General features: G+C 40.3%; 1 protein-coding gene across 5 annotated transcripts; it reads right to left on the bottom strand.

Annotated features, from left to right (window-relative positions):
- Positions 1–820: 820 nt before the first annotated feature.
- On the bottom strand, positions 821–13,501 carry tmem11 (transmembrane protein 11). 5 transcript variants are annotated; one of them, XM_078558590.1, is made up of 3 exons: positions 13,334–13,472; positions 12,233–12,375; positions 821–2,906 (listed from the first exon to the last, which is right to left on the bottom strand). In XM_078558590.1, exons 2-3 carry the CDS (start codon positions 12,262–12,264, stop codon positions 2,390–2,392), a joined length of 549 nt encoding a protein of 182 aa, XP_078414716.1. In that variant the 5' UTR covers positions 12,265–12,375; positions 13,334–13,472; the 3' UTR covers positions 821–2,389. The 5 variants fall into 5 exon arrangements, 3 of the variants coding, with proteins under 3 accessions (XP_078414716.1, XP_078414715.1, XP_078414713.1); XM_078558589.1 differs by lacking the exon at positions 13,334–13,472 and adding an exon at positions 12,753–13,254; XR_013578959.1 differs by lacking the exon at positions 12,233–12,375 and adding an exon at positions 10,415–10,598 and having other exon boundaries at positions 2,768–2,906; positions 13,334–13,501.
- Between the last annotated feature and the right edge of the window lie 1,331 nt (positions 13,502–14,832).

Here is a 14,832-nt window from a genome sequence, read left to right as displayed (position 1 = left end):
GGGAGGGAAGAGAAAGAATTCACCTGCCAAATGAGAAAAATGACTCAAGATTTGTAAGGGAAGTATAATTTTCACTGAACAGTGTAAAGATAATTGATCTGTCAACTCTTACCCTGTTTTACATTAAATACTAGTGGTGAAGGTCAGTCTTGGACAAGCACTTTATACGGAACTCCATGTGAAGTGAATTATAAAGAATGGGAAGTGTTTTTTTCAATACTGAATTGTGACACGGAGTGAGTTTTTATGGAGAGAGGGTACAGAGAGAGTGGGAGGGATATAGAAAGAGAGGGAGGAGCGAAAATGAGAGGGAGAGATGGAAACAGGATGAGAATGAGTGCCACAAATGCTGATGTTGTCTATTACCAGCATAGCTGCACAGGGCAAACAGCTTTGCAACAATCAGAATCAAGTGACAATTCCACAGAACATACTTTTCCTTTAATGTCACATGATGTGTCTAAATATAAAATGCCTTTAATTTGATTATGTCAACTGAAGTGTTTCAGTGGCATTAAACATCACAGATTGTATTTGGCAAATGTTTCAAGAAACCTTTTAACTAGTTTGCTACGAAAACACATTAATCAAGAAGCAAAATGCCTGCTCAGCATATCCTCCTGTTTTCCAGTACAAAAAGGTAAAATAATTCCTTTTTCAAGTAATTACCAAGAAAGCTAGTGTCAGCCACCATCAAATATATCAATAGCTCAGGGTATAGTGTTTCATATAAACTCTACATTAAAGAGCACAAACCTCACCATTTGGACGTTAAGTGTTAACCAAGTCACTGTAACATCATTTAGCAATTCCAGCACCATTTCTTCTCATTCTTTATTGGATTGTCTAAGAATGTCCAAGATACACGGATTTATAAAGTTTTCAAAAAATTACTTTAAAATATAATTTGCATAACGTACCCAACAATCTTTGTCTGAAGTGTGCCACGTTTTATCAGAGACAAGTCTTCGCCCCATTGTACACAGAAAGTTCATCACTGCATTGCATAAATACCATTTCCACAACGCAAGTCAAGGAAAATTAAATGCAATTTTTATAAACAAATTGCATTGTAATCCTAAAGTATTAGTACAACCTGGACCCACAATCCGGGCCCCTCCAATCCTCTATATTGCCCCTTCAGAACTTCATGTTGCTTCCCATGAAATATTACCATGAGGAATGAAAACAAAATACTCAAAAAACATGCAGTAAATACTGACCAATGAGTCAGGATGGAAACGTCACCAAAATGAAGATTAGGAATCTTGGTGACATTGTGACTGTGCTCAAAATGTTCCCTTTTGTTGCCAAATTAAGAAAAAGGTCTTCACATTGCAGCAACAGCATGGTTGCAGGGAAACTAGAACCAGATGACGTGCGTTAAATGCCAAATCCTAATTTCAAAGCTTTCTCGGATTTGGTTCGGAACTCAAACCCCTGAACTCAAACTGTATCAGAGCATGGCTTTCACAAATTCTAACTCCGAACTCAATCTGATGTACATTTACTACAAAAGAAGTGAAAAAAAGTGGCAGCATCAGAGCCTGAACTTTTTTTCATGAAAAAAAGTACTGGGGATGAACCTGTTACTGACAAAATTAAAATCCCACTGATGAGCATTTGGGTGCTGCACCTTTCTCACTGGCCTTTAAAATTCAGCATTCCTGACTACATCGCGGCGACCTACAGGTTAAAAAACAAACGGAGTTATCGCACTTTAAATTCAGACACACGAACTACATTTTGTAAATGAATTCATTCTATGCTTTTAATGCGGTAATTTCAATTGGAAACTGACTTGCTAGTTTCACTAATAAAGTAATAACTGAACGTCAGATTAAATTAATTCATCTCAAGTGCTGCAAACTAGCACAGGAAATAAATGTGAAGATCACATTTTATAATACATGTGCGATAATGTTTCTGCACTGCAGCAATATTAATTGGCAAGACCCACCAAAAGCCATCAGTTAAATTTTGAAAATATACACGCTCAACTCTGAACATATACTTAGGATCCTGGTGGGAATTCTGTGCTGTAAAATTTTATGATTACAACTCAAAAGCCAGGTAATGCCTTGTTTGTGGAAATGTGCAGAATATGAAAGTAATTGAGAGGGTCATTTGCCTGTTTATCACCTGAAACATCTCAGTAGCTCTGCATATATTGATTTTTTTTTAATATAAACGTCAGGTCTGTGGTCTTTTACAGAGGATCAAGATCATGAGGATGGGCAAGAACTAGAACATGGATTGGAAAACTCAGTGCACAAGGGGAGATACTTCTAAAAATCTATGAGACCTTGTTCCTGCAGTCTCCACTGACCACAACTTGTCATATCATCAGTACTCTATTAGGTGGATACAACAGCTCCATTTGTCCCAATCATACTGCATAGATCTCGCAAATTTTCTTAACACAGTACATCAAGGCTGCCAATGCTATTGTGTTGTGAAGTCTTTTCCTGTGAATATCATCTTTTCTAATCAGAACTACAGGCGTGGATGAAGTGAGTGTGTTCAGGGGTAACCGGGAGAGTTTGCAGGTGTCATATTCCACTTGGTACTTGCAGCAGGGGTCGAATTGCCATGAAATGCCATAGAGAGCTGCACAGGCCACACTGATTGCCCCAATAGGCAGGGTTACGTAACGAGCATATTCTGGAGCCAATGCCAATGGGGCTAACAGGCAGACTGATCCCGCAATGACAGATGTTTTATGCAAGCAATTCCCAACTGTGATCCAGCGTGCCGTCTCATCTCCAATTCGAGTTGGCTCGATAATAATATACTTGTACTGGGTCTCCAAGGCTTGCTCCAGCTCATATTCAAATTGCTCCTGTGCGTTCTCTCCATTGTAGATTTCACGGACAATATAGCAGTCTGTTGAATTCAGTGGCCCCCTACAGAAGGTACAAAGAAAAACATCAGAACCATGCAAGTTAGGAAATGCTGGAGACAAGATCTCTAACAATCATGGCGACTGGATTATCCCCAACTCCACAAGGCAAAAAGGCTCCAGGAGATCACTCTTACCCATGATGCGTCATGAGCAAACTTAATGGACTTCCATAATCTCCAGCCTCTTTCAGCCTTGGGAACTAAAGGATTAAAGCACAATCATACTTAGTGCAACCACCAGGAGCCATGACCCACCAGATGGCAACTTAGAGCAGAAACCAACAGCATCATCTAGCTAACACTGGGCAGCAAGTTTGTGCCAAAGTCCTAAAGCTGCCCTAAGACAAGACTGGGGAGAAGGAGGACAGAAGTTTTCAGGAAATGTACCAGGAACAGCACCATGGCTCAGGGCTGCCCTTCTAAACTGTGACATATAATCAAAAGGTTAAGTATTTTGTTGGACACAACAGAATGTCTATCATTCTCCATTTTCAACATTTTACCAATTCTTTCCAATCATATTACTTTAAAAACTTCACATCTCTGCTGAACCTAGATTTCACTGCAGTAAGATTTTACTCAAAGTACTCCTGACAATGGAACATTCCTTTGTAGTGCACTAGATTAAATGCTCATAGAAACTAGGCCATTCAGCCCTTCGAGCCTGCTCTGCCATTCATTATGATCATGGCTGATCATCCAACTCAATAGCCTGCTCCTGCTTTCTCCCCATACCCTTTGATCCCTTTTGCCCCAAGAGCTATATCTAATTCCTTCTTGAAAGCATACAATGTTTTGGTCTCAACTACTTTGTGGTAACAAATTCCACAGGCTCACCACTCACTGGGTGAAGAAATTTCTCCTCATCTCAGTCCTAAATGGTCTACCCCATATCCTCAGACTGTGACCCCTGGTTCTGGACTCCCCCACCATCGGGAACATCCTTCCTGCATTTACCCTGTCTGGTCCTGTTAGAATTTTATAGGTTTCTATGAGATCCTCCTTCATTCTTCTGAACTCCAGCGAATATAATCCTAATCGACTCAATCTCTCCTCATCTTCGAGTATGAGGCTTAATTTGATGACCTTTTAACCCAGAGGCAAGATTATACTACAACTCAGTCCAAGGGCCCAAAAAATAATTCAGTGAAGCCAAAAATACCCAACACAAATTTACATTAACAATTTGACTTTGCCATATATTTTAATATTGACAAAATTGAGAAGAAATTGAATAATGGGCAACCAGCTGATAGGTGAAACCTGAGGACCACTGAAACCTTCTCTACAGCATTCAAGGGTTGCAGAGGCAGATTAAGTTGCAACAATTGATAGACAAGTAGAATCGATGGGGTACATTCATCTGTATGGTTATATAATTATATAAATTCAATCCCATATTGTTATTCTTTTAGCTAAAGTATTTATCAATCATGGGTGAAAATGAATCCTATGGCTAATGCAAATGACCAACAAATTGTATTCCATAGCAAACCTATGAGGGTACTGTCTAACTCTGAAGAGAGTGCTTTATCAAGCTGGCATCTCACCCAGCTGGCTGTGGGAAGGATCCATTTGCAAAGAGGTTGTAAAAGCTGGTGGAGTGCATTTTATAGGAAGACTGCCTTAATAAACAAGTTTGGGAGAACACAGTAAACTCCACACTAATTCATTTGAATAATAGAACAGCAACAGCATTGACTGTATTTACGCTAAATTTCCAGCATCTACTTTGGACAGAGAACGAATGTTGGAGGTCATTGAAATCCAAAACAGAAACCAACAACTGGTTTTTGGAGCTGCCTTTCTGAGGTATTAAGATTCTGTTGGATGTATACACTCTGGTTGCTGCAGTTGTAGTTTCTAATCAGGAGTGAACCCAAAACCATCAAGGAATTTTTGCCTATATCAGTGACTCTTCAGATAGTTTTTTTTTGTGATTAGGGTACACATATAAACTGCTTCAAGGTTTTGCAAAGTGATAAGGAAGGAACGGGTTGGATTTCACTCTCATGGGGAATGTGCAGGAGAGCTTACAAGAGCTCGATAATGATCAGGGACAACCGCACACCACATCCATTGAAAACGTTTTCAATCCAGCGACTCTCAACTTGAAGCTTCTTTGTAAAAGCTATGAGTATGTGGTCAAATTTTAGGATTTGTATATGGGTGCGAGAGACTCTGCTCACACTCAAGAGGGAGGGGTTCATAACGTCTCTACTGTTGACCCATATCAGTACCTGGGTTACTAGGGAATGTCAAATTGAAGGGAGATGTGAAATGGAGTCCGAATGCAAGCTAAGTTTGTGAAAGACATGTATTCATATATTTCTTCTTCATGGTCAGATGCATGAGACGAATTTGAGGGAGAGCTCTGACTTGTACTGACCAGTTGCTGAATACACTGGAGGGGCAGTCAGCCTCATTGACAGACACAGCTCTTTACCGAAGCATCTCACATAAGCACTTAGATTAAATCAATTGATGAGGAGTCAGCATGATACACAGCAATGCATTTGGCCATCTATGCAATCAAGAAAGCTAGCACATCACAACTTACCCTATATATATCCTTCCACCACCCAAAAGGCAATGTCTGTTACATAATTGATGGGAAACTCAAACAGATTCTGAAAGGTGTTCTCTGGAAGTCCAGTCCAATGAGATCCCTACTTACATACTGGTCTGCTCCCTACAATGACTTGATGCCTCTACACAACCCACACATTTTACTACGTTAAATACACTATATAAATGTCCCAAGGTGTTATCAAACAAAATCTGACACTGAGTTACACAGAGAGATGTTAGGACAGATTACCAAAAGTCTGGTCAAAGTAGTATACTTTAGAAACACACTGAAAATGTATGACACAGAAGTAGGCCATTCATCCATTGTACCAGACAGATCCCACTTTCCAGAGCAGTTTAAGGAGAGGTAGAGAGACAATGAGGTTTAGGGAGGTGAAATCCAGAGCTGAGGGCAGCAGATGAAGGATCAACTGCTAATTGTGGTGCATTTAAAATTGTGAATGTGCAAGAGGCTAGAATTGGAGCACAGATATCGAAGAGGTTATGGGGCTGGAAGTGGCTACAGTAATAGAGAGGGCTAAGGCCATGAATAGATTTGAAAACAAAGAAGAGAATTTTAAAATTGACTCCGGTCAAAATAGAAGCAGGAAACCTACCAGTGTGCTGTGCTGTCAAGCTAAGGAGTTTGAGTTAGCTATTAAGCATTTTTTGTTAAACCCCAGTAGAACCAGCTTCCCTGCCCTCCCCCATAAAGCTTAGATTCTGGCAATCTTTACTTAAAATGCTCTAGACATAGATATGTGAGGTGTATCTTAAACAAAGAGTGTGTATACTCCATAGTAGACAAACTCTTACTAGAATGGGTTTTTCAGCAGCTTTGGAGACAATGGTGGTGAAGGGTTTTTGTACATCAGATAACTGGCTGATCAAAAATGAGCAGCATTGCACTTATCTGATAAATTGTGCTTGCAGATAAATTGTTTGTACACAATTTTAAAACTTATTTACGATACAGCTGCTGCACCGCATCAGTCCCACAGAATCAATAGAATCCATCATAAGAAAATAAGAAATAGGAACAGGAGTAGACCATTCGGCCCCTCTTGCTTGCTCCGCCATTCAATAAGATCATGGCTGATCTTTCCACATTCAATTTTCAATTTCCACATTCCCATCCAACCCCAATAACCTCAGATTCCCTTGCCTAACATAATTTTCCACATGGCAAGCTCCAGACCGAGATCACAGGTTACCTGGAGTATTATGACTGCCACATCACAAACATTGCCAAGCTCTTCAAAGAGGTTCGAGTCCTTAGGTGTTTCCAAAATCCTTTTCGTAAACTTTCTCTCCCTCACAATCTGCCCCAATAAATTTTCATGAAATTAATCTGATCTTAACTTCCCTTTTTTCCTTCAGCTTGTCAATTTTTGTCATTCACTTCTATGAAAAGAACAAAATACTTTACCTCCCTCACAAAACGTGTGGCATCACCCAATCACTACCTGCAAAGACAACCTCTGCTTTTTCACCAAGTTCTCTCATATAAAAAATAGTTCTTGGAAAATGAGCCAACACCTCACACTTTTAAAAACTAAAATCAACTATTTAGCCATTAAACCAGCTACATGAAAGGAAAATAAGATCAGTGCAGAATCAGAGGAGGACAAACTTCAGACACCCCATCACTGACCAAACAGGATAACCAAAAACAGCAAATGGTGTGTAGCACAAGTACATTTAGAGAGGTGAAAAATGAAATATCTCAGTCACAGCTTGTTTTGTTACATTTTGTAGATGTCTTCAAATTTAGGATATCAAAAGCTTACTGAAAAAATACAGAAATCAGAACTATACCATGCATGAAGTCTTGAGGAAATATTAACTATTCCCAAATGCTTGCTTATATGACAAGCAGTTACAAATTACACCTCAATATCCAACTACTACTTCCCAAATTTGAATGGAATATCGAGCACAATCAGGAAATTTTCTGCATAATAAGCAAACCCACAAATCTTTCAAGTTAGTTAACGCTGCACCCTGAACATGTTTAAATAATGCTGATGAAAAGGGCAAAAAAGTTTTTGGACTAATAATTGGTATGATGTCTTTCAATCCACAATAAATACAAGGTTAGTAGGTGTTTTATGGGATAGGTGAACTTTAAAAAACAAGGTGTCTTTGCTGTGGAGGTCCATTGAAGGAAGGGGTTTTACAAAACAAGGAAAGTGAATATAATATCTGCATCAGTTCAAACTGCTTAGGTACAAATCATAACCACACTGCAACATGGGGTATAAAGGAAGAAATAATGGCAGTTTGTAAGAAAGGAATGGCAGTAATCATGGATGATTTATAAGATAAGGAGTGCTTTTGGGACAATTTCTAAGAGCAGCACGTTCTAGATCCGACCAAAGAGTAGGTTATTGTAGACCTGGTGCAATGAGACAGTATTCATTAAGGACCTCATAGTAAGGGGGCACCTAGGTAGCAGTGATCATAACATGATTGAATTCCGCATTCAGTTTTAGGGAGGGAAAAGTGGGTCTAAGATGAGTGTTTTAAACTTAAAGAAAGGCAACCAAAAGGGTATGAAGACAGAGTTGGCAAAAGTGCACTGGGAAATTAGGTTAAGGGGTAGATCAGTAAAGATGCACTGGCAGACATTTAAGGAGCTATTTTATAACACTTAGCAAAGATACATTCCAGTAAGAAAGACTGCAGGGGAAGGATGCATCATCTGTGGCTAAGGAAGTTAAAGATAGTATCAAATTGAAAGAAAAAGTATATAATTCTGTAAAGATTAGTGGTTGGACAGAATTTAAAAACCAGCAAATAATTACTAAAAAAAAGGGAGAAATTAGAGTATGTGAGAAAGCTAGCTAGAAATGTGAAAACAGATAGTAAGAGTTTCTACAGGTATTTAAAAAGGAAAAAGGTAAAGTGAGCGTTGGTCCTCTAGAGAGAGAGAATAGGTAATTAATAATGGGAAATGGTGGAAGCATTGAACAGATATTTTGCATCTGTCTTCACTGTAGAAGACACAAGTAACATCCCAGAAATACTTGTAAATCAAGAGGTGAAAGGAAGGGAGGAACTGAAAGCAATTATAATCACCAGGGAAAGAGTACTGAGAAAACTATTAGAACTAAAGGCTGATAAGTAACCAGGACCTGATGGTTTACATCCTAGGATCTTAAAATAAGTTGCTGCTGAGACAGTAGATGCATTGAATATAATTTTGCAAAATTCCCTAGATTTTGGAAAGGTCCCATCAGATTGGAAAATAGCAAATGTAACTCCTCTATTCAGGAACGGAGAGAGACAGAAATATTACCCTTTCATCCCAGGAATCAGTCACGTGAACCGTCACCGATGGAATTATATCCTAAGTAAGGAGACCAAAACTGTACACAGTACTATAAATGTACCGACGCCCTGTACAACTCTCCATTTAAGAATACACTACGTTTCTATTCTTCCTGCCAAGGAAGAAGCCATAGGCCAGCAGCCTAACATCTGTCATAGGGAAAATGCTAGAAGCTACTTTTAGGGAAGTTATAGTAGGGCACTTAACGCAATCAGACAGAGTCAACATGGTTTTGTGAAAGGAAAATCACCTTTGACTAATTTATTAGAGTTCTATGAAGAAGTGACACAACACCGATAATGGTGAACCTGCAGTTGTGGTGTACTTGGATTTCCAAAGATGTCACAGCAAAGGATACCACGCATAATAAGAGCTCATGATGTAGGGAGTAACATATCAGCATGAAAGAGGATTGGTTAGCTAACAGGAAGCAGAGAAGAGGTATAAAAGGGTGATTTTCAGGTTGGCAAGCTGTAACTAGTGGATATGATCAGTGCTAGGACCTCAACTAATAATCTCTATCAATGACTTGGATGAAGGGACTGAATGCATGATTGCTAAATTTGCTGATGACACAAAGATAGGTAGGAGAGTAAGTTGGGAAGAGGACATAAGGAGTGGGCAAAGAGATATAAATAGGCTGAGTGGACAAAAAATTGGCAGAGTGTACTGTGGGAAAATATGAACTTGTCCACTTTGGCAGGAAGAATAGAATAGTAAGTTATTAAATGGAGAGTTGCTGGTAACACCACATTGGGAAAATTGTGTACAGTTTTGGTCTCCTTACTTAAGAAAGAATATAATTCCATCAGAGAAGGTTCACCACACCGAATCCTGGGATGAAGGGGTAATCTTATGAGGAAAGGTTGGACCTGTATTATTGGAGTTTAGAAGAATGAGAGGTTGCCTTGCTGAAACACATGATCCTGGGAGGTGGGGGAGGGTGGATGCTGAAATGATGTTTCGCCTAATGGGAGAGAGTAGGACTAGGAACACAGTTTAAAAATATGGGATTTCCCATTTAAGATGGGGTGAGAGAATTTTTTTTTCTCTCAGAGAAATTCTGTGGAATTCTCTTCCCCAGAGGGCAGTGAAGGCTGGGTCATTGTGTATTTTTAAGGCTGAGTTAGATAGATTCTTGACTGAAACAGGAGTCAAACGGTAAAGGGGGTTGACAGCAAAGTAAAGTTGAAGCAACAGTCAGATCAGCCATGATTTTATCAAATGGTGGAGCAGGCTCAAGGGGCCAAATGGGCTACTCTTGCTCCTAAGTTGTATGTTTGTATATGTATACATAGGGTAGCAAGTGGAAGCTTTCGAAGTGTTATGTTTTTAAAGGTTTTTGCATGGGCTATTCTGTCCTCTCCATATTTAATGGAATTCCAGGTAAAGAACATTTCCTTTTACAAGTAAGTTAAAAAGGTAGTATTGCTGGCCAGAATATTGAAGTCTCATCCCTATACACAGAAACAGACTGCAGCAATTTAAGAAACTAATAAGACTGGGACATGCTCAACCCATGTTTTGCCAGTATTTTCAGGAAGTCACATTTAATTCTCAGAGGATAACTTATAGCACAATTAATACATGGACATATAGAGTAACCAGTCACTTCACTGTGAAATGCTGCAATTTACATATAGCAACAATGTGTTGATAAGCAGAACACCAACATATCCACTGGATGTCATCACTGAATGAGACTGCAGAGGCAAACATACTGCTTGCCAAACTTAAGCTGACACACACATGATTGCCAAGTTATAGGTGCATGACCTTACAGTGTTCCCTGTTGGAAAAAAACAACAGTATTTACCAAAACAACAGCTTCAAAACAAAGAATTTTAGTTTAAGGTATTAAGTTTTAACATTTAAGTTAAAGTGACTGAAGTGTAAAAGACCCAGAACAAAATGCAACTGGTAACTACTATACAATGACTGGGCAGGTGATGGGATGTAAAAGAGGGGCCAGCAGACCCAGGATCCATTATAGTGATTCAAAAGTTAATTGGCAAAGGGGCCAGAAGCTCTACAAAGGAGGATCCACAGTTGACCGGTCTGAGCTCGACTGCTCACTGTACATTACTGTGGGTTGCAAAGGGGGCCATTCAGCCACCATGTCTGTACTGGCTACTACCAAGTCTTACCCAGTGAATACGGACAATGAATATTTACTGTCCACACCCATAGTATGCAAAACAGGAGATGAGACACCATTTTACTGATTTAGTATCGCTCCTGATGTCTTATCAAAGGACATGAAGCTCCCAGAACATTGGACAGTCCAAGGTTTCTCTCTTCATAAACCACGTAGGGGCATATAATGGAGGTTTTTGGGCCACATCTAATGTTTAGCACCAACATTCCCATTCATTTGTTTATATCTCAAGCTGTTTTTAGTAAAACCTGGGTTAGGAATTATCCCCTGATGAGATAATAGCACTAAAAATAGTCCTTTCCAAATCTCCAGCTTCACAAAATTCAAATGGACAAAACCAGAGAGTATGAAATATGGATGGAAATAGAAAAAAATTATATTGCATTTTCAGGTTACATATTTTCCATATTATGGAAACCTGTTAGTATTCTGTGACATATTCACCAAAACAATTTTAAAACAGTACTTTATGTGAATGCCAGCTTTTTAAAAAAAAGATGCCTGCCCTCTCAAGTGGACGTAAAAGATTGCATGTCACTATTTCAACAGTGTTAACTAGTATCTTGGCCAACATTATTTATCCTTCAGCCAACAGCACTGAATAAAGATAATCTGGTCATTGTGACATTACTGTTTGTCTGAGTTGTGCCCAAAATGGCTGCCACATTTCCAACATTACAACAGTGACAACACATCAAAAAAGGTACCTCAAGGTGGTAAAATACTTTGGGGCCACCTGAGGTTGTGAAAGGCACTGTATAAATGCAATCCTTTTAAAAATATTGTGGTAGGGCAATAGGATTATAACTTGCTATTCTCCGAACAGAATCTCTATGGGACACAAGCTTTAGCGGTTTACGAGTTAATTTTTAAAAGAAAATTCCTAGAATTTTATTTATGCCTTTATTCTTAAAATTGGTTGAGGCAAGATGATTTAAACCTACTCCGATTTTCATTGGCAAACTGCTTGTTACCAAAATACTCAGCAACTTCCCCAGATTTATTCAATTAATCTTCTTTGTTGGTCTGATTTTTTTCCTAATTTAATTTTAGTTATATAAAAATGTCACAGGTAAGGAAAAATAAGACAACACTTTCTAAATGCAGCAGAATGATAAGAACCAAAATTAAAGAATAAATGTTGCCTTTTAAAAATTTACAATTTACAATATCTATATTTTGTTTAACAGCATCTGGTAGTTTCCATGTAACATCACAGAACTACCTTCAACGTTTAAAAGATATTTTCAAAGAGGTCATCTCACCAACAGATGTCATTTAGAAAAATCAGATGCATGTTGGATTTCAACCTTTGTTTTGTTCAATTTGGTTTTTTTTTTGTGTGGTTTGGAAATAATTGAGTACTGATGACATTTTAGGCACCTCCAATGGCACGACTGAGCCTAATCTTGTAGGGGAATGAAATTAACTGGACACTGTTTCAACACCAACTGGGTTGGCTAATTTTGAGCCATCACACTATTGATTCAGTCATTGCTTCAAACTAATACTAACAATAACATTAAATCTTGCAGATTAAATTGAAACACACGAGAAAAAAGGGATTTTTCGTAATTTCTTTTAACAATTGATACAAATGAAATATACCACTTATAATTAGAAAAAACTAATTTACACTCCTGTGACATAAACAGAAGTTAGACTAAGTATGTGATTCTGTACCTATTTATATCTCGCCGATAGGAGGTTTATCTATACATCAGCCTCTTGAAGTTTAAATAAACACTACAGGTTTGTGCATTTTACTTCGCATCAACTACTTACCGGGCAATAAAGAGAGGTCAGCAACACTTCCAAGTTTCGTTGGTTTAACAATTATTTACTTGATTCCATTCACTTGTTTAACCCACAAGGACAGAAGCATTGCTGAGCTCAGCCTAAAACCTCACGGTGCAGTATCTCATCACTTCACGACCAATCTAGACATAGGCCGCCAAGGAGAAGACAATTTGAAGTCTCCTCCACCACGCCCGCAGCTCCTAAAACAAAATCCCTTCGTGGCTCCAAAAGGTATATCTCAAATTTGGAAGCTTCCAGAAGGGTTGCAGATTAAAAAGGCAGCACCCTGCCCTCCCCCACATCTGGAAGGTGCAGCTGGCAATGGAAACAGCCACGTTTCATCCGGAGACCGGTCACTTTTACAAGACCGGCCGAGTGAGTTTTGGAGCCCACCCCCCAGCCTATGTTAGGCCGACCAATGTGGAGCTTCACCCCGCTCGGTTTAACCACACGAGCCGCCATCAGCAGCTGCCAGTTTATTGGTAGCGCGCCACTAAAGATGCTGAGGCCTTCGCTCCATCCGCCCGAGTGGAGAAAAAAAGCAATACAAGAGTACGGACACTGACCTTTCCCTAATCCCTGTGACACCGCGCCTCCTTCCCCAAGCCGCCATCTTTACCAGCATCCAGGGAAGGAATTTCTCTCGCTCCCTCCCCCTCCCGCTGCCAGGCGGCCAGGCGCGCGGCCTGCTAGGATTTGTAGTTTCCTTGTGGCGGGAGTCGCTGGGTCCGCGCAAACAGAAAGACTGCAACCCCCATAATGCGTCGCGCAGACCGGACCTCCAGGCGGCGGGACAGCACCAAACATCCAATCAGAGGCAAGGACACCGCTATGGGTCGCTGTTTGTACGCCTTTTGGGGAATGGTATCGCGGTTGAGCTGGACACTTTATGTCCGTGCACCAATATCTAGGGGGTGATTACTCAGGAATTTGGTGGAGATAGTGGGTTTTCTATAAGTTAAGTTAATTATAAGTTAAGTTATTTATTTATTGTTATTATAAGTTATTTTCTATAACGGTCGTTGACAGGGCCCTCAACCGTGTCCGGCCCATCTCCCGCGCATCCGCCCTCACGCCTTCTCCTCCCTCCCAGAAACATGATAGGGTCCCCCTTGTCCTCACTTATCACCCCACCAGCCTCCACATTCAAAGGATCATTCTCCGCCATTTCCGCCAACTCCATCATGATGCCACCACCAAACACATCTTCCCTTCCTGGAATGGCGGCATTCCGTAGGGATCGTTCCCTCCGGGACACCCTGGTCCACTCCTCCATCACCCCCTACTCCTCAACCCCCACCTGTGGCACCTCCCCATGCCCACGCAAAAGATGCAACACCTGCCCCTTCACTTCCTCTCTCCTCACCGTCCAAGGGCCCAAACACTCCTTTCAAGTGAAGCAGCATTTCACTTGCATTTCCCCTAACTTAGTCTACTGCATTCGTTGCTCCCAATGCGGTCTCCTCTACATTGGAGAGACCAAATGCAGACTGGGTGACCGCTTTGCAGAACACCTGCGGTCTGTCCGCAAGAAAGACTCAAACCTCCCTGTCGCTTGCCATTTTAACACTCCACCCTGCTCTCTTGCCCACATGTCTGTCCTTGGCTTGCTGCATTGTTCCAGTGAAGCCCAACGCAAACTGGAGGAACAGCACCTCATCTTCCGACTAGGCACTTTACAGCCTTCCGGACTGAATATTGAATTCAACAACTTTAGATCTTAAACTCGCTCCTCCATCCCCACCCCCTTTCCGTTTCTTCCTTCTCCCTTTTTTTCCAATAATTTATATAGATTTTTCTTTCCCACCTATTTCCATTATTTTTAAATCTATACCTTTAATGCCCTGTTAGTCTTTCCACCCCACCCCCACTAGAGCTGTACCTTGAGTGTCCTGCCATCCATTCCTAATTAGCACATTCTTTTAGATAATATCACCACCTTCAACACCTCTTCGTTCCTTTGTGACATCTTTTGATTATCTGCTCCTATTACTGCTTGCTTGTCCCTACAACCCCACCCCCCCCAACTTCTCTTCCCCCACCCCCGGATCCTTAAACCAGCTTA

The sequence above is a fragment of the Cetorhinus maximus genome, chromosome 15 (genome assembly GCF_964194155.1).
Source record: "Cetorhinus maximus chromosome 15, sCetMax3.hap1.1, whole genome shotgun sequence".
NCBI classification, from domain to species: Eukaryota; Metazoa; Chordata; class Chondrichthyes; order Lamniformes; family Cetorhinidae; genus Cetorhinus; species Cetorhinus maximus.
This window is presented reverse-complemented; position numbering and strand designations above follow the sequence as displayed.